The sequence below is a fragment of the Poecilia formosa genome, unplaced genomic scaffold (genome assembly GCF_000485575.1).
Source record: "Poecilia formosa unplaced genomic scaffold, Poecilia_formosa-5.1.2 Scaffold92, whole genome shotgun sequence".
In the NCBI taxonomy this organism is placed as follows: domain Eukaryota; kingdom Metazoa; phylum Chordata; class Actinopteri; order Cyprinodontiformes; family Poeciliidae; genus Poecilia; species Poecilia formosa.
Window position 1 is genome coordinate 102,700 of NW_006800031.1, and position 21,113 is coordinate 123,812.

The following is a 21,113-nucleotide window of genomic DNA, read 5'->3' on the forward strand; positions in this document are numbered from 1 at the left end:
CTAAAACGGCTCTCAAGTGATAAAAAGCGAGATCACAAATAAAATTTATAATCAGTTTTTTGAACATGGAGTAACAGGATGAATTTAAATCGCTTTTTAAAGATCCACACATCAAATATTTTCAGTATAAGCATCATTAATAAATTATAGTGTTAACTTGGGGACATTGTAATGTTGGGAGTTAAAGGAGCTGGTTTTGTTCATAAAAGCAGTATGCATATATCAGTAGCTTAAACAATGGATAAACATGAATCATCTCTGAGCAAGATGTATACAAAATGCCTTGATCATCACCTCAAACTGATCTGTAATAATGTTTTGTTCTCCAGAGGAGATTCTCCAAACTGTTTATGACCCTGAAGCTGTTGGGCTTGTTCATGTAGATGCATGTCAGCACATGTCAAATAATGCATTTTAGAGTAATGATCTTTTTCTGCCTGTTTAGAAATCTGCACACTTTTGAATTTTTTTTTCTTATAAGTTATCATTTTAAGTACGGATTTAATGTGCGATTAGAAATGGAAACTTCTTCCAAATACATTGCAAACCCTCTACATCCTTTTTCCAGCCAGTAACATATCATGTAGTGCTTTGGAGCTGCCTCTTCCTGAAAACTTAAATAATAATAGGCTACAGACAGAAATGGTGCACAGTAGCACAGAACCAACTCCTCTATGATGAGAGCTTGAAAACATCACAGTGGCTGTCACATGCAGACACAGAGAAGAGTTTGGAATGGTCTGAGAAAACCCACAGAACCAAGAAAACCTTGATCACATTTATCAATCCCAATCAACTTGTTAAAGATTTGGTGGCATGTAGTTGTGTTTAATATCTGGATTTTTGTCTAATATTTCTGAATCGATTACTTGTCTGTTAAAAATGTTCGACACGATTTCATCCAGGATGTGTGATGATTTGTAGTCTATAAAAAATTAAAGTTCCAGCAAGGCTATTTTTTTTATATATAAAATATCATGCAAATGTCATAAATGCAAGCATTTTAGACTGTTATCGACTTTGTTCTGAATTCTAGCGATTTTCCAGTTGACAGAGTTTGACAGTGTGAAAAAAACGCCTGGTGAGGTTCAAATTCAGCCGTCCCACAGAGGTTACACATCAATCTGGCTTCAGAACCAAGTGAGGTCTCCTCATTAGTTTTATCAGGCCGATTTACTGGTACCTTGAGCTCCAGATCAAGGTTGCTCACCATAGCTAATTCCTCTTTTTCAATTATCTCCGTTTTCTTTTTCACACTTTTCCTCAGATTTCAGTCAGATGCGTATACCTCCAAATTATGCATGAAAATTTTGCATATAGTATTTCATTTGAGTTTTTCTAGGTCAGTGAGTTTGTTGATAAAAGTGTTTTTACTGGAGTGTTGAATTGCTTGGAATTTATCCAACATAGTAAATAGTTTGATGTTTCTTTGATTCCCTTTTGTTTCTTTACCGAATTAATCATGAAATTACTAATAGGTTAATCACTGAATCAAGAAGTATCTTGTAGTCCATCTATGTGAGTCCAATTGAAATGTCAATATTGTATTTTCAAAATTCACATTTATGGTATACGTATCTCCTAAATTCCTTTCTGCCAAATATCCAATTAAAGCTCCCAGATAAGGAAAACTAATTAATCTACAAGCTGACAGATACCCCGATTTTATTCATTAAGAGAGAGAGAGCAAGAGAGAGCAAGAGGGAAAGAGAGACGACTGACTACAAACTTGATTTATATTTCATTTCCTTCACTTTTTCACATATATATATTGCCCATTTTTCAAATTAATGGAACAAGTACTCAGTCGACTTGGAGCTCTGCTACTTTCACTTTGGAAAGCCTTTCCAGCAGAGACACATGAGAGGAAATGACAGTGATGACTGACTTACAAAGAGCCCAAATCACAGCAGAAATGCATCAAGTTAAGCACAGAGAACTGTGAATTTTGAGGAGCTATTTTCCTGACAGCAAAATTTGGCTTTTAAAACAATTTGAAGGATAAGACGAGACTGCTGTAGGGCTGAACTTCAGTGTTAAGCCAACAAACAAGGTCGAAGCCTCTGAGTTTCAACTGAGATGACACATCTGAAAAAGAGATGTGCCCAGATCGATTAACCAATGCAAGCATTTTAGACTGTTATCGACTTTGTTCTGAATTCTAGCGATTTTTTTGCATGGATTCAAAACGTAGTTATTGAATCCATGCATTTAACTCTTGGATCAGACATCGTGCTGAAGATCCAACCCAGAAAACATAATTTTCTGTTGCTGGAGGTCAATAGAGGAGCAGCAGAAAGGTTAACTGAAATACAGAATATTTATTTTTTTGTTTGTTTTTTTAAACTTCCAGCCTCTATCTGCCATGGAGCATAAGGGATTTAGAAATGATGGCAGCCTACTCAAAGACTACGACACAAGATATGAATATCTTCCTTCCAGGCAGGACCTGCTCAGTTAGTGATTTTTAAAAGTTCTTTAAAAAATGCTTTAGAAATGTCACTAACATATGTTTTTACTTTGTTGCACTGAAATAGTAAACTCTTCTTTTATTCTTGTATTAGCTTTTTGGCTTTTCTTCCAATTTCACGCATAAACACTTAATTAATGACGGTTCACAGTAAAAACGGTTTGTTGTGGCGTTGTCACTTGTTAATATTAGTGTGAGTGCAGACCATTTTACTTTCATTTTACTGCCCAGAAGGGGAGACAGAAGCACAAATCTCAGCAGTATAACTGCCAGTGCTTGTTGTTTATTGATGTTTGTTTTAATGGTACAAGCACTAAATGTTTAACTAACAGCACTCTGGAGCAGAAAACTGTGATATTGGCAGATATTTAGTTGTAGCAACTATGCACAATGTGCCATTCTCAAACTGTCCTAAACACAGTATTAGGACAATCTGCCTTTTTCCTTTATCACTGAAAGGAATAAACTCCTAACACAGCTAAAATTACACAAAGGCTCAAAAATATGTAGTCTAGCTTTGAAATAAGACTTTATAGGAATGCGGATTTGCCAGCATTAAAAAGGAAAAAAATAACAAACAAACCCAAAATTACACAAAACTACATTAGACTCTACTTGATTAGATAATATCAAAAAGGTAAGGGATGAATACAGGATATATAATATTTTTATTACGTTTTACTGAATGTACTTTTTACAATATGTATAACTGAATGTGTCTGTAAACAGTACAAATTGTATTGTTTTATGTCCATCCATCCATTTCCTTTGCACCCTTGTCCCTCAGTGGGGTCGGGAGGGTTGCTGCTAACGTTCCGGGCGAGAGGTGGGGTCACCCTGGACAGGTCGCCAGTCTGTCACAGGGCAACACAGACAGACAACCATGCACACACACACTCACACCTAAGGGCAATTTGGAGAGGCCAATTAACCTGACAGTCATGTTTTTGGACTGCGGGAGGAAACCGGAGTACCTGGAGAAAACCTACGCATGCACAGGGAGAACATGCAAACTCCATGCAGAAAGACCGGTGCTGGGAATCAAACCCAGAACCTTCTTGCTGCAAGGCAACAGCTCTACCAAATGCGCCACTGTGCAGCCCTATTGTTTTATGTGTTTATGTAAAATGTTCTATAAGTTGATGAACTGCAGATGGAAATTAGTGCAAAGAGCTGAAGTCTGGTAAAAAGCATCTTTCATTGTTTCTGATAAACGGTCCTGTTCATGGTCCCTGTCAAATACATCCATAAACTAAACCTAGATCATCTCTGTACACACGCAACTTCAGCCAAACAGCAAAAATGTAGATTTAGAAGCAAGATGTTATTTTCATGTCCTGAAAAATTACAGTTTGAAAATACAAGTTTTCCATTTGATGGCAACAACATGCAAAAACCCAAGGATTTTGGCTGATGTTTATTGTGAGATGAGAAATAACTAGTAAGATCCTAAATATACAATTTTTTGTGTATATCTGCACAAACAGTAGAAGTAGTAACAAACACATCATGATATCATATGCAGCACCAATAGTTAATCATTTACTGTTAATGTTTACTCCAGTCACTTACTCTCCTGCCTTTGGGTCCTCTGATGCCAGCAGATCCTCGTGAACCAGTTGGGCCCTGAATGTGTGCAAAAACATTATTTTAGCTCCACCATCCAATACCATTGAAACTGATATACAGTGAACAGCTATGTTCTTATCTTAATTAGACGTAGCTAATTACAAACACAGAATGGAGTTAAAGCACAGTATTAATTTTCTAACCATTAGTTTCACCAGCACCGACTATTATCCATCTGTTTCGAAATGAGTCACCAATTAGAAATGTATTTTCATGCATATTCAGCAATACAGCATGAGAAAATTTAGAATCTGATTTAAAAGTGTTAACTTTCGATGTGTAAATTATTGTCAGGTATTTGTTTAATTTAGATAAGGTGTCTTGCATGACATCTTAGTGGAACCCAAGCCATTTCTATGAAATAAATACAGTGTAATCCAGTATTTGTAGAGTTTAGGAACCACAACCGCCCACAAATAGATGAATACTTTAGATGAACCTGAAGTAATAGTAAACTTACTGGAATCCCTTCCAGTCCCGGTGGGCCTGTCTCTCCAGGTAGTCCAGAGTGACCCTGATAGATTGAGCATGCAATGCAAATCATATAATAATTTTTACTAACTTAATCATGAAATAAATCCCTGAAAAAGCTGATTCTGAATCCTAAAATACTTGTTTAAATCAGTGTTTCTGAGGAAATCTCTCCCACATCCCTTCTAAATGTTGAACTGAATATCCCCTGGTACTAGAGACGGGGTCCAGACTTACTCCTTACCATCGGCCCAGGTTCACCTGGAGGTCCGGGGACACCCGTTTTCCCTCGATCCCCCTGAGAAACCAAAGGTCATCAACAAATGTCACACTGCAAATGACAACCACCATTCCTAACCATGCTGTTGTATTGAATTTCAAATGGCATTTTCTGTCCATTGACTGAATTATTGTCACTGGACATATTCTGGAGGTCAGGATCCATGCAAAGTATGAAGAATCAGGACTAGAATAACCTTTTCTGCAGCCATTCCTGCCTCCCCAATAGGTCCGATAAAGCCTGGCAGTCCCTAAAGAAGAGAAACAAATAATCTTTCTTGTGTTTTGAATCTGTGAACTTTATTATAGACTACCCAACAATGACAACTCATCTAAGGGGCTCGAATAAAACAGACACGCACAGTGGGTGTCAAACACAAATTACTAGAAAACAGAGAGAAAAGCCTTTACCCTCTCGCCAAGCTTGCCGACCTCGCCGGTTATCCCCGTCTCGCCCTACAGCAAAGTAGCTAAATTAACATTTCACAAACTTATTCAGCCATTTAGTTTTTTTTTCCTTTTGGTTCAGATGAAATGAGCTTAGAAGTTAGTTCCCCTGTGGTATCTGAGAATTAACATCTAATTTACACACACTCCGTTGATACGCTGCTATAAAAGAGAACTGGATAGAAAATGTTCATTTAAAGATGACAGTAGTTCAGCAGTGATTGTGCCACTTTGAAGTCTGACCTTGGGTCCTTCTGAGCCCGTCGGTCCAGGGAATCCCTGCCTCCCAGGCCTGCCCTGAACAGAAAACAAAAATCAGAGAAGTGTACACCTCCACACAAATTGAAATAAAGTATATCTCTTCAGGGAAGCCTGTCATGTGTCAGTCTAACTCTCCCTTCAGAGGATGAGGCACAAAAGGAACAGACATCTGTCGCCAAAACAAAGAGATCCCTTAAGGAATCTTAATAATTCAGACAACAAAGATCGGTTTCCAGCATCAAAGGCCTCATTACTAACAAAACTCTTTTGGTCATCTGTGTTTGTTTTCTTCTATCATTTATGGTTTTGGGAGATGACAAACTAAAGTAAACCTCAATGAGATGAAATCTGGCAAACTTTGTGCAGTAGTTTAGCTTGGGAGGAATGTTTTTGTTTTTATATATTTGGAAAAAAAGATGCCAAATGCCAATTTAAAACTCTTCTTTCCACATCTAAAGCTCTGAGTAAATAATCTCTATCTTGCATTTAAAGATCTGTATTTGTTTTAAAGGAGTACTTTGCTCTCTCATGTTTCCTGGTGGTTCATAGGCAGATCTTTAAAGCAGCAGGGTTCAAACTTTCTTTTAATGAAGTTTATAATTTGTTTGGCTGATTATTCCAGCTTAAATTATGCAGCTATAGGTTTAGACTTAGTGACCGTTAATTGTGTCCCTTTTCTTGTTTGAACCATTGACTAACATACTGCTGCTATTATCCAAGTTACTTGTTTTTCTTTCCAATAGAAAGTATGCATGAGCCAGCCAGGACTTTGTTGTTTTCTGTCTGTTTCTCTCTTCTTTACCCCCAGCGATGACAAATGGCCACTCATGCAGGGTCTGGTTCCAATTGAGGCCCGTCTGCTGTTGCCATTCATTTTTGCTACAGAGGAGGGATTTCTGCGAAGTCAACTACTCAATGCAATTGTCTGGACTACCATAGGTAGATACTTTTTACTAATTGGCAGTAAATTATCAACTTGACTGTACTGTAAAAGAATTGGATACATTGGACTGTATTTCTGGATGTGGTTGTAAGATCTTGCTACGCTGGAATATCTTGGACCAGTAAAACTTGAGTTTGGTTTGATTTGGCTTCAATATGATATTGTATGAACTGAACCTGTTTGTTTTGTAAAATGACTTTAGAGGACATCGGTGCTAGTAGGTAAAGAGCATTGAATTAAAAGAAAGTTAACTTGAATACACTCCATACTGTTAATGTTGAGATAGCGATATAGTAAGTACTATATATTGAGCATATTACATAAGTAAACTTTGGTCTATCATTATAATGAAAAAAAAAAGTTTTGATTTAAAACAACACTTCCTTTCTCTGGTCAATCTGAAGACTTGGGTTTAAATTTTATAACCGTTTTTGTTTACAATTATATATATTTTTCAGTCATAGTAAATAGCAATTTGCTGACCAGTCTGGTAATATGGGGACACATTGTCCAGTAGGACCGCTTTCAAAACAGCTTTACAACAATAGAAAGCGCAGTCAGCCAAAGAACTAACAGACCCAAACTACTCATTCATCCGAAGCTAAATTTAGGCAGAGCCACATGTGTGCTTCCGCTCAGCACGCTTTACGGCGCTCTGTGAGAGTTCCTGCAGTGTCACTTTATTTTCTGTCTGGTGTTAGGTTGCAGAGCTTATCCAATCAGCACTCACCTCGGCTCCAGCGGGTCCAGCTGGCCCAACTGGCCCCTCGTCACCCTGATGAAAAGAAAGTTGCCGAAGCTGAAAGGAAAATACATTTCACACATATTTAGCTTGTTTGCAGAATAAGTACAAGTAACCTCACCTGAAGTCCAGGTGCTCCTGTCGGACCTGGCAAACCTCTTGTCCCTTCCTTTCCCTGTGGAGGAAACATTGAGGGCACAAATTCACTTCATTTCTTCTGGTGGAAATGAGTACATGTCCCTCTACTAACCTTCGGTCCCTCTAGACCATTTTGTCCTGGTGGGCCAATGTCACCTGGGAAGCCCTTTGAAAATCACAGCAAATGAGCCACTGCTTTACAACCACACAACTGTGCAGAGACATATACTGTATAAAATTATTCATTTTATTTAGCCATTCTTTACCGAAGTAGAACATACGGTCAATTTACCTCTGAACCAAGAGGACCAGGAATGCCATCAGGGCCTTTGTCTCCAGGTTTGCCCTATGAAGAGACACAGGCACTAAAACCTTGAAAATAATTTGGTAAGTTAAAGTAAATAAGATATTATTTGAAAACGTAACAACTTGTTTCACCTTGTGAAACATGAAAAAACACCCACACCATCTTTATGCAATTATAAAGATGACAATGACACACATTATCATTTTAATGTGCATTAAGGCTGCACATTAAAATGACAAATGTCTGTAGCTAAAAGAATTACACAGGAACCAAGTGGTTTATTTTTATAGGGTGCAAATGCAAGAAACTGAGTTTTCTGTTTAAAATTTCTTTTTTGGGGGGTAAATTAGTATCATTGATGCTTGGTCACAAATGCAAGATCATAAAGTTTATTTGCTCTTCAGCAAATAAACCAGCACTATTAATGTTCTATCTTTCAACAATAAAACAAACCCTTTAAAGCCCATTAGCCAAATGCTACAACAAAGCTAGCATGTGGTCAAAAAAGATAAAACTATCAGTTCTGCATAAAGTTAGAATATGCATTTGAAGGAGCTGTTCGAAGTGGACATTTTTGCCTCAGTATTTTATTGTGTCATAGATGTACAGAAAATACCTGTGGTCCAGGTTTTCCACGAGGACCAGGTAACCCAGGGGAACCCCGGCGGCCCTGCAGCATAAAGTCCATATTTACTTCAAATATCACCAGGAAGCAAAGAACAGGAGCAGGTTTATAAATCTATAACAATAATGAAAAGCACACTTTTGTCCTTGACACACAAACAGTTGATTTAACTCAAGGCAGACCATGTATAGTCACTGAAAAACAATCTGGCTGTAGTCAGATCAGTAAACTCTTACCTTGTCCCCTTGGAATCCACAATCGCCCTGTTCTCCCGTTAAGCCCACGTCCCCCTTTGACAAACAGGATGCATCAAAATTATTCACAAAGGAAACACCAATTTACTACTCAATGATCAGCTGTACAAGGTGTGAATTCATTCATTTTGATCAGAATCCAGAAAATGACATTTATATATTAGCACCTCAGATATTCCTGTATACAGACAAATAATAATATGAGAAATACATATGCAGATCACCTTATCACCTTTCAGTCCTGCTACCCCTGGATTTCCAGGTACTCCCTTTAAAGCAAAAGCAAAGCAAAAATCAACAGAAAGGATTCATTTATCAATAAAACTCATATTTGAATCATAATCCATCCAAGCAACTAAATCTGTCATAATGTACCAAATCTACAAACCAAACGGTTGGATTCACCTTGAGTCCTGGAAACCCCGGTAAGCCCATCATGCCGCTAGGGCCCATGTCTCCCTGAAACCAACACAACGTTCAAAACACAAATTCCACATCACTTTTGAAAAACATAATTAAAAAACAAATCTTCACAAATATCTAAGACTTTTTTTTATTATCTTCTCTGTAATTAAAGAGAGACAATTGTTACATTTCATTTCAATTAATGCCTTCAATTTCATTTTAAAACTGTAGCTTAAAGCAACATTACATGAGAAAATAAAGTATTTTTTAAAAGATCAGAAGCAGAAAAAGATTCATCACCACTTACAATGAGGCCAGTGACTCCACATGGACCTGGGGCTCCCAGCTCACCCTGAACAAACAAGAAGCAGGAGATCAGATGCAACTAAGATAAGTTTATGTGGTCAGGGGAAACAGGGTGAAACACCTTCTCTCAGTTCTAATCTTGAACATATTAGAACCTAATAAAAAAGATCAAGTCAAACATAGCACACAACACCATTTTATTGACTAAACAAAGACAGCCAAAATGGAAAAACTGCATGAGAGGCCTGTGGTTAATCAAATTCAAATGTTTTCTACAACCTCCTTTAGCAGCAACTACATAAAGTCATTTTTCGTATGAATTTATCCGTTTCTCAAATCATTAAGGGAGAATTTTGGCCCATTTTTCTCCATTGCTATCGCTCATTATACTGGCAAAATTGTATTGCTGCATAATTCTTATAAAGGGGCAGCATTATGTATTTTTCAGGTACAGTACATATGTTAGCTTCAGTTATAAAATGCTGCATATACTAAACATATCTCAAAAGAAAGACTTTACAGTTTGACAACTTGAAATTGGGCCTCTGTCTCTTTAAGAAGCTGTAGTTCTTTCTGACAATCCATCTTCATCACAACAATGCTCCTCCATTATGATGTTTCCAGTCATTATTGACTGAGAAGAAGCTTGTTTGATAAATTCAGCAGATGTGCACTTTTACCGGGTAATTTCTGCTGCCACTAGTCTGGAGGAGCTAAGCGAGGGAACCATGGGGGAGGGAAGCCCTGTGAGACAGAAGCTCGGCAGGAGACCCCCCACTTTTCACAAAGCCGGAGACCCCCAGCTTTGTGAAAGTAAATGTTTATGCAGCCCTGAACGGTTGCCACAGGAGATTCAAGGATTTATCTAACACGCATGAAAGAATCAAAGCAAAACTACAGATATGTTTATGATGAGAAAAACATACCTCAATATTATAACATGATATAAAGCAAAAAATAAATAAGTAAATAAAGTAAATTTTAGGTAACACACACTCTTTAAAGTCACAACAGAGGATTTCAATCATGTTGAGGTCTGGGATCATTTTGCTGTTGATTACTCAGTTTTAGTGAATCCATGTGTCCAGCTTCTGGCTTCACATTTGGCTGCACAACACCTGGTCCTTTATGACTTCACAATGCCCTGTGTTTGTACCAAGGTGATGCATTTGGTTTGCATGTTTGTTTGTTTTGTTTTGTTTTGTCATATGAAATGTATTATGCCCACACGCTTTGGTCTCATCTGTCCTAATTACTCTGTTCCTTTGTTCAGATCAAACGGTGCAAAGCCAAGTTAAACAGCAACATACTTTCAAGGGAAAGACACTTTCTGCTGGTTTTGATAGATGTTTAAAGCTGGTCAATCTTGCTGATTCTCACGTATTCCAGGTCTTTTGATTAGCAGCTCTCCCTCTCTTCTTAAATCCTACAGATGCAGCAAGGGTGTTCTTGATTTTTAAACAGCTTTTTATTTTGGCTTCAGTTTTGCTACAAAACTCTTCTAGAGTCAAAATTACATGTATATAAGTTAGAAAATGCCCAAAAACAGATCATTTTTATCATGTTCTTACGCTCCAAAAACGGCGTACTCTCGTTTTATCCTGATTGTGGGTCTCTATTAGTCAACCATTTCAAAGAATACAATATGTTTTATATTTCTTTTTGATAAATGCTGGACCTATCCCCTCTAATAAGCTGAATAAAATTCTTCCCCACTACGTTTAGCTTTTCAACGATTTGGCTCCTAATAGAGGCTGGCTTGTTGTCCAAACCCTGCCTCCATCCACTCTAAACATCGCAAAAAGGGGAGAGATGGAGGACACAGCACAGTGTGGCCTTCCTGTCACCTCCTTGGGTCTCTCTGAGAATGAAACAACATGAATCAGGCCAAATGGAAAATCCCTGCTTCCCACTGCAGGGAGAGGAAATGTAGCCTGCAGCAGGCTGTTGGAGGTCAGCCAGTCTTTAATCTGACACTGACCCTGTCAATCACAAGCAGTTAGGGTCAAACTACGAAAAGAGGAGCAGTGAGTCAAACTGCTGCTGCCCTCACATCAGCATGGATGATGATGGGTGAGTGGGACAACTGCAGGGAGTTGCTTTGTGGTCATTCCTGTATCGAACTGAAATGGTCCTGAATATGCAAGAGAGCTTAGACTCCGTTACTCTGGATCTCCGAGAAATGATGCAGCTTTTTTGCAGCTGCAGGAGAAGTGACGAGAACCAATGTTGATTTTGTGTGTGTGTGTGTGTGTGTGTGTGTGTGTGAAATTACAGTGCACTGTGTAATCAGCAGTTGAAATCAATTTAAATCTCTTTGGGGTATAATTGTGTTTGCATGAAAGGCGTATTTCATTTTAATGTAGTTCCACTCACTGGGTTCCCATCAGGGCCAGGCGGTCCCCGCTCTCCAAAGTCACCAGGAAACCCCTGAGAACACACGCAAACAAAATGGTTAGCTAACCAGAAAGGGAAGTGTGTGGCATTGCAATGTTTACACACTCAGAGTGTTCATTTTAATGCTGAATGTATTCAGAAATCACATGATTTGCCATTTAAGTGATTACACCAAACACTGGGGATCGACAAAGTGGCTCCCAAAACAGAAGTTTGCAGAGTCAAGCCAAGCAAATCCCATTAAACATTCTCCCAGTGCTTCCATTCCTGGGAGACTCTGAGGAAATTCTTGTTTTCAAGTGACGAGAGTCTATATGTGCGCTCAGCCCCCAAAGCAAAACCCCCAGGACTTGCCTAAATGGCTGAATAAAGCTGCTTTGGACAAGAAACTGCTGACTGTGCCTTTTTTTTTTTTTTTTTTTGCTGCATGGTCCTCTGTCTTCAACTATAGAAACAGAACAAGAGGTATGTAATGCAGCCGTGACGCCACATGCTCATCATGTGCCTGTCAGAACGCCAAGGTCAACATGCAACCTGCCACATATCATGAATCAATGCTTGGCTACAGAAAGTGAGAGCTGTTGGGACACAAATGACAGATGGCAGCAAAGAAGAGATCTGCCTCACTTCCTGTTGGCAGGCTGAGAGGAGAGGATCGTGTGTATTAAGAAAGTTGTACTAAGAGAATCTGTCTGTTAGTACAACTATTCGTGATGTAGTCGGTAAACCTGACCTTCATGTAAAGTTATAAAACAGACATGTAGGGGGGGAAATGGGGCTCTGGTCAGATGAGACCAATGAGACACTTTATAACCTACATTCAAAACTTTGCCGTGTGTCAAAGAAAACTAACGTTTGACATCATCCAGAAAACCCTACATGAAGTGAAACATGGTGGAGGCAGCATCATGCAGTAGAGATGTTTTTCTTCACCAAGGAAAGGGAAGTTCATTCGGGTTGACAGAAAAATAAGTGGAGCTAAATACGAGGCAATCCTGGAAAAAGTCAAATAAACTTCTCAGGTTTTCAGTTGTAAAAAATAGAATTTTTGTACTTTTCAACTTTGCACTACTATGTGCATTGCATAAAATTTCTCTGAAACACATTTGTGGTTGCAATGTGACAACATGTGAAAACTTATAAATACTTTTGTAAAGCATTTATGAAGCTATGAATCCAGCTCTGACTAAAGAAACTGTTGCAGGAAGAAAATCAGTTTGAAATGTCCTTTTTCCACATCTTCTAAAAGCACATTTCACTGAATACAATAACTTTCCATTTTTATGTCTTTTCTCTTCCACTTTACTCCTGACTCGGGAAAGAAAACACCAGACTTTGCTTCCCACTGCAGAGGAAGAGAAACAGCACGCTCATGACTTGGCTATCACATGCATACTTTTCAACCTCAGGATATGTCATAGACCGTAATTGCGTAACAATATTTAGTAATCATGTACTACCAGACAGCGCATGGGAAGTATCCCGTTTCTACACGTGTCCATGAGCACATTACTGTTTTTTCCGCGTTAGCAAGGAATAACGGGAAGTTTGCTTCCAGGCGCCGATGACATCAGACTTTCTTTGTCTGCGGGTAAAGTCACCAGAGAGCCAAACCCATTAGACAGACAGATAGACAGATAGATAGATAGACAGATAGACAGATAGACAGATAGATAGATAGATAGATAGATAGACAGATAGACAGATAGATAGATAGATAGATAGATAGATAGATAGATAGATAGATAGATAGATAGATAGATAGATAGATAGATAGATAGATAGATAGATAGATAGATGATGTCACCACAGCCCAGTAATAACCAAACTGTCAAAAATACAAAGTTTTCTTATTAAGGCCAAGCACAGAAAACGAATCACAGAGCTCCAGTATAAAATGGGCCAAGTTATTCCTGAAACTCAGCAAGAACCACGATGCACTGCAGACACATGAACCCTCATGACCCAATAACATTCACGAAGCTGTTTAGTACAAACGAATGAATACCCCTGAGGTCTTCACAGAAGAGCTGCATGCCTGGACACTTGTCAAGGTTGTACTTCACTTTATCAGAGTAAAACAACCTGAATACAATAAGGTGACTTCTAAACATCATGCTGAATTTCATTTAGGGGTATCAGAACAAAAAAGCCTGAAAACAGCTGCAAAAGGTTTACAACAGTATAGCTCAAAATAAAAAGAAAAAACATACAATAGCATGACTTTGATTTATTAACTTCTCTGTTTGTCAATCATGTAAAATCCCAATGAAACATATTGAGATTATAATGTGACAAAATGTGAGGTATGAATACTTTTGCAAGCTTGTACCATGCCTCCTCAAAATACTCACATTCCCCACAAGCCAGTGCATTAGCATGCTGCTCAGCACCATTTTCTGCATATCAACTTGAAAAGCCAAAAGGGATTTACCATCAAAGAGTGGGCCTGAGGAGCGGTATTTTGAAAGACTTTACAGTATCACTGCATTACTGTTATATCCCATAGATCACAAACAAAGTCACTGCCACAAGGCTGCCTTAACAATGAAAAGTATGTTGAGAGAAAACTTTACCGGCCTACCCATCTTGCCCTTCTTCCCACGGACACCAGGAATTCCCTGTAAAGGAGACAGAAATCAGAGCATGATTTCTGCCCGCAAGACGCAACAACTCTGACAAATTTGCACATGATAAAAACAATAACACTTGTTTTTTTGTTTGTTTGGGGTTTTTTTAGATACAAAAACAAATTTTACTCCTGCTTTCAGTAATTTGGTCATTATCCACATCAGCTAACGTAAAAGAAAAAATGCGATAAAGTCACATGAATCCCTTTGTTTTGATTCAGTGGTTTGATGGTGTGGATTTGATTTATAGCTGGATTTCTATAAAAGTATATTCATCTTCTACACTCAAGAATTATCCACCACTGTATGTAGGCTGTGGTGTGAGGGCCGGTCCAAACACTATTTAAAGATTACTAGTTTGGTAAAAATCTGCCTCAAGTGTCTCATTTCTGCAACAATGAAATGTATTTCTATTTCATCATTTGGCCCATGGACTGTCACAGTGCAACCCTGCAGGCAAGACTCTGCAGCCACTAATACTTACTCTCTCTCCATCAGGACCAGAAAAGCCAAAAAGCCCCGGGATGCCAATGTGACCCTGGAGAGATGAATAAAAGATGGAGGAGAGAAATGGAAAAAGCACACATAAATGAAATGAGAAAAAGGATGATAAAAAAGGACAAAGCGGGAGTAAGAAAAAGATAGGTGACATTGTTCAGGAGGGTGAGTTATCAGAACAACTAACGCAGATTTCTCTGCCATCTGTGACAGTTCTGCCAGGTTTCTGACACAGGCTGAAGTCTTGAGGAGCCAGGCCTTGAGGTAAGTGTATATGCCCATGGACTGCATGGTGCTGGCTTCCACGATGTAGTCCAAGGGCACATACCCTCGCATCAGGGATCTCTGAAGATCTTTGTGTAAAACCTAACCAGCAGAAAAGCAGACATGGTAACGGCATGTTGTCTTTCATCCACCCTACTTTTACTTAGAAAATTATTAATAATTTTCTGAAAAAAATAAAATAAAATAAACTGTGTACTGTTATCACTGAGAATTTACCAATGTCAGTGTGTTGCAAAAGCATTCACAACCTTGAACTTTTACACTTTTTGTAATATTACAGTCAAACTTCATGGTAATTTATTGGGCTTTAATATGACAAAACAACTCAAAGCACTGCATACAGTACCTGTTTGTAGCCACATCTTTTGCTGTTTGTCTCCATCAGCTTTTTACATGCAGAGTCTGACACCGTTCCACATTTGTTTTTGCAGAACACCCTGAGCTCTGACAGACTGGATGGAAAACATCCATGAACAGCCGGTTTAATGACTCCGACTCTGCTGTTCGAGCACATGAACACTCTAAACTATTCCTTTTCATCTCCAGCTACACATTCGGTATCGCAGTTCTGTTGAAATGTAAACTTTCACAGGATATCAGAGGAAACTGGCTCAACATTTTCAGGGTTTTAAACTGTAAAGTTCTGAAAACTGTGTATATTTTTACCTTCCACTTTACAAATACGTACTAATTTGTGTTGCATTATCGCATAATAATCAAGACAAAATAAGTTCAAGGGTTATGAATCCTTTTACAAGGTATTGTAAATGTGTTATTATGTAGGTTTCATGTGGCTACACTGGGTTAACAGGCATGCAGTAAACATTTCACATTTTATTTAAATGAGGCATAACAATTACATAAAGTACAAACAACCAATTATATAGTCATTAGCGTGGTAGAGATATTTCAGGTCCGGATCTTAAACAGTCTGTAATAAAGGGGACAACAAAAACACTGGATATCGTTTCAGTATCTACTTACACTGATGCCTTTTGGTCCAGTTTTTCCTACAGGTCCAGGCAAACCCTGAGGTTAAACACAGTAAAACATTTCTGTCAACGCAAATAGCAAAAGAGATTTACCTATTGTGATTGAAAAAAACGAAATGTGATAAAAAATAATTATGCATGGGGATAAATTACAATAAGAATTTAAGCCTTTGAAACATCTGATAATAATTATGACTGCAGTTTACAACATCTACAACTTTATTACCTATAAATACAATAATTCAATTCACCATTCTCTCTCTGCAATCAAAAACATAAATCCTGAGCTCAATGCATCTCACCAGAGTATCATAATGATGACCACAAAAGCCTGAGTGATTCATAATGTAGAAATGGTAGGGGGTGCTAAAACCTAATCCACTACATTTTACTGTTTGTGCACGATGAAGCAGAAAGCACAGAGACTTGCGCCCAAACTTTATCATAACCTTGAAAGATGTCGGCAGTCATCCAAACGTTTTTAATGGATTTTGCTTAAAGCTGAGACAAAACATAAATGAAATGTTAAGGAACTGTAAAGCTGTACCGCTCTGACTTCTTATGTTAAAGACTTTACAACGAATTGGAACAGGAGATGACGCCCACAGTTCGAACTGGACAGAGGAAGCCTATTTGTGCCCAGAGAGCTGTGGCATTAGTCACACTTTTATTACTCTCTTCCTTTCAGGGTAGCGCTTACTTTGGAAACCTTTGACATCATTCCTAACAAGTCCTGGAATTTCCAGGGAGAGATTTCATGCTCAGCACTGTTGCTCTGGTTCTTGTTCCTTTTATGTAAACCCTGGAAACATTTTATTTGGAGTTGTCAAAATATGATCAATATTTATGTGAGAGGATGATTTAAGCATAGTTTGTTTGTGTTGTACTAAACAATACCTTACATATTAATATTGCTAGGACTTCTAGCAATATTTTTTTTTGTCTTACTTATCAAAAAACTATTTTGAAAAGCCAAAGGAAGCACAAAAGTCTCAAGAAGAAATACCAATATATAAAATATCACCAACTTTTATTCACTCTATGCGTGTGTGTGTGTGTGCGTGTGCATGTGTGTGTGCGTGTGTGTGTGTGCTTGTCCCTGCTCAATCAGCACCGCAACACTAGATTTACTGCACCTGCCTGCCAGGATAGCCTTTGGCCCCAGGGCTTCCGTCATCTCCCTGCCCACCCTGTGGAAACAAAGGCAGCACAGAAGTCAGAGGTAGAAGAGGACAAGGATCAAGGTGGAAAACAAAAAGAAGAAGGAGCAGCTGATCGGCAGAAGGAGCCAGCATTTCTCTGGAAAATTGTTTTTTATGTGCAGATAGCTTCTCTTTCAGCCTGACTGCAGTATCAGAGAACAAGCAAATGTAGAAATAAAACTTGATAATAATAAGTGACGTGTTTGTGTTCCAACAATTGGCAGTTGCCGATATTACACCATTAAACTCTCCAAACTTTCAGTAAAGGCCTTTTGTTTAGTCAAGTCAATTCTGAGGCGCCACAACAAAGATCGCCACTCAGACTATTTAATCTGACAGCAAGTGAGATTACAATGTGGTCAAGTCACTTGCTGGCACGACTACTGTGGGACCAGTTTGGCTTTCATCCATTTATCTTCAATAATGCACAGATGAACACATGAGTCATTCCTCCCTTGTGGCAAGACCAAAGTAAATGCGTCTCTCTGAGAGGAATGTTTAATATTACATGTTGTTTATGAGAAAAACTAAACAAAGTCAATAAGTGAAGGCATGCCACAAATTATAGGCTGTTCTTACAGTATACACACAGCGAACCACATTTATGACATACGCTGGCTACAGTTACGTCTCAGCCGTTTCAGTGGCCTTTTAAAACCGAGCAAGTCATGCGTTAAGAGGCACAACAATTCTGAAGTATCAAATGGAAGAAATAACACAACGTTTATACAGCAAAAGATTTAAACATAGAGGGAAAAGACCACGGATAATTTAATAAGGGATTTTTTATACAGCCTGTAAACCCCAGAAAAGTAACCTTCGAATTACACAAATAAAACATTAAAGTCCCTTAACTGCAGGCTCCGGAAAATAACCTGTAAGTTCAAGCAAAGAATGATGTTCTGTATCTATATTGAAGACTGATGTCACGTTTTGTGGGGTCGGCGGTGGGCTGCCAGTGAGCATTTGCTGTACCTTTAAAGCATCTTCAGAATCCGGCCTGACCCTGGAACATCTGGTCAGTCGTTGTTCATGTTAGTTGGCTCCCGATCCGGTTTTCCATTAATTAAAAAATTCCCCTGCCTTGCAACAAATCCCAGCATGTTCTTGCCTTTCTGTCTAGCTCCAAACCCTACAATCTTACACACTGTCCAAGAGCCACAGGTTATGGAAAAACATGTAATTTATTCCACAGTGATCCAGTAAAAATTTATGAACATATTAGGTTATTAAATACACAAAGAAAATACACAAAAAACATACTTAAGCAGGCAGGAACTGAGCTGGCTACCAAGGCATATCAAAACCTTTCTGAGAAGGAGCTGTTTTTAAAATGAAAAGTTTAAAACACATAATTAAGCTAAAATATATAATTTAGTTAGAAAATAAAAGGATTAATTTCTTCCTATTCTGCTTGTGAGACAGCACATTCCTTAAAAGAGAGATTAGGCAAAGTTTAGAAAGTGGTGAGAAGAGAAGGAGGATATTATGGAGGAGGAATGACTCTTGATGTTCAAACTATTTGCCCTACTTGTACTTCAGCCAAAAATCTCTTGCTGATACTAACAACTGCCTGTGAACTACATATAGCTTGTCGGAATGATTTGACTCTTTTTTTTAAAAATGCTACTTATTTTTTAATTTAAATTTGTAACAATTTACTGGTGGTTCTTTTAGATCAGCTTTCTCTCTTGCAGGCACAGAAGGTCTTCAGATGAGGGATTAAACATGTCACGTCTGTGTTGACGTCTCCATTCACAGCAGCAACAACTGCTTTCTTGTTGCAGAGAACGTCTGCAACAAGTTGACGCACCTTTTGCATCAGTTGAAATAAAGCTTACTCACAGGTTCGCCCGGATGACCACAAGGACCAGAAAAGCCTTTTTGTCCCTGTTGATGAAGAAAAAAATATAGCTTAGCTGTTTGCAAGTCTGAATTGTCGTCATTTTTTTTCTTTTTTCTTTTTTTTTTTTTTTTTTACAAAAGTACTGTGAAGTGCATTAATTTGTAAATACACAAATCTCTAATCAACCCTTTTAATGTCCTAATGTTAGGCAGAGCAGAACTGAAGGAGAGCAACTGGATTTCTTTTCTTGTTTCTTGGCAGCAAAAAGTATTTAAGAAGTTCAGTTGGCATCTAAATCACACTTTGCTGAACATCAAACCAGAACTCTGCAGTTCTAATTGTTAAACTTGGACTTCATTTTGCATCTAAAATCAATTTAGAAGCTTAAATTGTTCCTGTTCTCATTCAACACATTTAAGATATCAAACAAATGAATTACACAGCAGTAAGGTTTGTATTCACGAGTGCCGCAGTCACCACTGCATGGGGGAAAAATTACATTTTCCCATAGAAAAGAGGAACTTCTGTTTGCTAACAAATACTTTACTAAAGTACGGAGAGATGCATTTACAACGCTGCTCAGGTAAGACAAATTTAACAGCTGCTAAACTAATAGACCACTTATCAGCTGTGTTGACTGTGCAGTCCTTAATAAAGCAGTTCTTTACTATTTACACACAGGAGTTATACCGACTTTAATTGTAGCAGCTCAGCTATTGGTGTGTTTGCTTAGTAACTGCCACCTCTGCACTCTGCTTAAAATTAATAAAGCCAGTAAACCAATTAGGCAGTAACACCTGACACCCAGAAGGATATTTAATGGTCATCTTCACACCCTCTGATCTCCAATGGCTCCACCAGCTGGTTATAAAATATATTAATCTTCTTCCAATCAAGGCTCACAAGTAGCAAAGATAGAGATGTGAAATTATCTCTGAGGAATGAACAAGGCTGTCCTCTCAAGTGTGAAGTCATTAGCCGCCAGCTGTGTCAGCCTGTCAGCGGCAGATCGAGTAAACAACAGGCGGCAAAAGGCTGGAAAAGTAGCATCAATGTAGACAATAATGTCATACAAAGCATGCACTCCTGTCAGCAGGTTGTACTAAAGAGGATAATATTAAAATGTTCTTACATGAGTGTGAGGTGAGATATCTAAAAGTACTGGATGCAAAGCAGGTGTCAGCTCTTAAAAGAACATGACTGATGGATCCAAACGCTAGGAAAATGTAAACAAGCTCAAGGATTTGTGACAGGATGGAAAGTCACAGTCATAGCTGGTGCTTATTAGTCGCTCAATTTCATTGTAGAAAAAGAAGCTCCTTAAGCACTTTTGTTCTAAACTTGGTTTCAGTGTGTCACACTATGAAATATACATCTGCCTTTATTATTAGATTACACTTTTTAAGTGCTTACCAGCAATAAAATCAAGTATTTTCCATATGTTGCATGTTTTATGGGGAATTTTTCTCCTCTTTTTGGGTTTCCAAATATAGAGGGCCATTTTCTCTCATTTAGGCTGCATGCAGGCAGTGGTGGGAAGTAACGAAGTACAAGTACTTCGTTACTGTACTTAAGTACAGTTTTCGTGTATCTGTACTTTACTTAAGTAGATTTAATAATGGATACTTTCTACTTTTACTCCACTACATTTTACAGTAAGTATCTGTACTTTCTACTTCACTACATTTCTACAGAACCGTCGCGTTACTCGGTACATCCACGTCGCATTGAGCTTTTTGTCCGTTAAAATGTGACGTTCAGGGACTTAAGGTGGCGCCGTAAAATCCAAGCAATGACTTACTGTCTGTTGTAACCCATCGCCTCCACCGTTACTCGCACACGGGGCTCCAGACATGCGCAGTGGTGGATATCCGTCTAATCGTCAGTAATATAATAGCGCTGCATAAACCATGAGATATCGTGACATGTAAAATCAGCAAGGCTGCGCTTTCACAGACGGTGGGGACTTCGTGCAACTTTTAGCGT

The 21,113-nt window shown here is 38.4% G+C and overlaps 1 protein-coding gene across 2 annotated transcripts in view; it reads right to left on the minus strand.

The window, feature by feature from the left end:
- The window catches only part of col27a1b (collagen, type XXVII, alpha 1b), an 84,457-nt gene that overhangs the window by 29,779 nt on the left and 33,565 nt on the right, over window positions 1-21,113 (minus strand). For both annotated transcript variants that reach the window (XM_016674267.1, XM_007557909.2), the window contains 21 exons: window positions 19,127-19,171; window positions 17,216-17,269; window positions 16,072-16,116; window positions 14,789-14,842; window positions 14,251-14,295; window positions 11,654-11,707; window positions 9,279-9,323; window positions 8,972-9,025; window positions 8,791-8,835; window positions 8,549-8,602; window positions 8,304-8,357; window positions 7,673-7,726; window positions 7,493-7,546; window positions 7,364-7,417; window positions 7,231-7,275; window positions 5,540-5,593; window positions 5,261-5,305; window positions 5,047-5,100; window positions 4,815-4,868; window positions 4,560-4,613; window positions 4,043-4,096 (listed from right to left, as the gene is read on the minus strand). In XM_016674267.1, coding sequence (XP_016529753.1) covers window positions 4,043-4,096; window positions 4,560-4,613; window positions 4,815-4,868; window positions 5,047-5,100; window positions 5,261-5,305; window positions 5,540-5,593; window positions 7,231-7,275; window positions 7,364-7,417; window positions 7,493-7,546; window positions 7,673-7,726; window positions 8,304-8,357; window positions 8,549-8,602; window positions 8,791-8,835; window positions 8,972-9,025; window positions 9,279-9,323; window positions 11,654-11,707; window positions 14,251-14,295; window positions 14,789-14,842; window positions 16,072-16,116; window positions 17,216-17,269; window positions 19,127-19,171 — 1,071 coding nt within the window. The remainder of the gene's footprint in view (window positions 1-4,042; window positions 4,097-4,559; window positions 4,614-4,814; window positions 4,869-5,046; window positions 5,101-5,260; window positions 5,306-5,539; window positions 5,594-7,230; window positions 7,276-7,363; window positions 7,418-7,492; window positions 7,547-7,672; window positions 7,727-8,303; window positions 8,358-8,548; window positions 8,603-8,790; window positions 8,836-8,971; window positions 9,026-9,278; window positions 9,324-11,653; window positions 11,708-14,250; window positions 14,296-14,788; window positions 14,843-16,071; window positions 16,117-17,215; window positions 17,270-19,126; window positions 19,172-21,113) is intronic.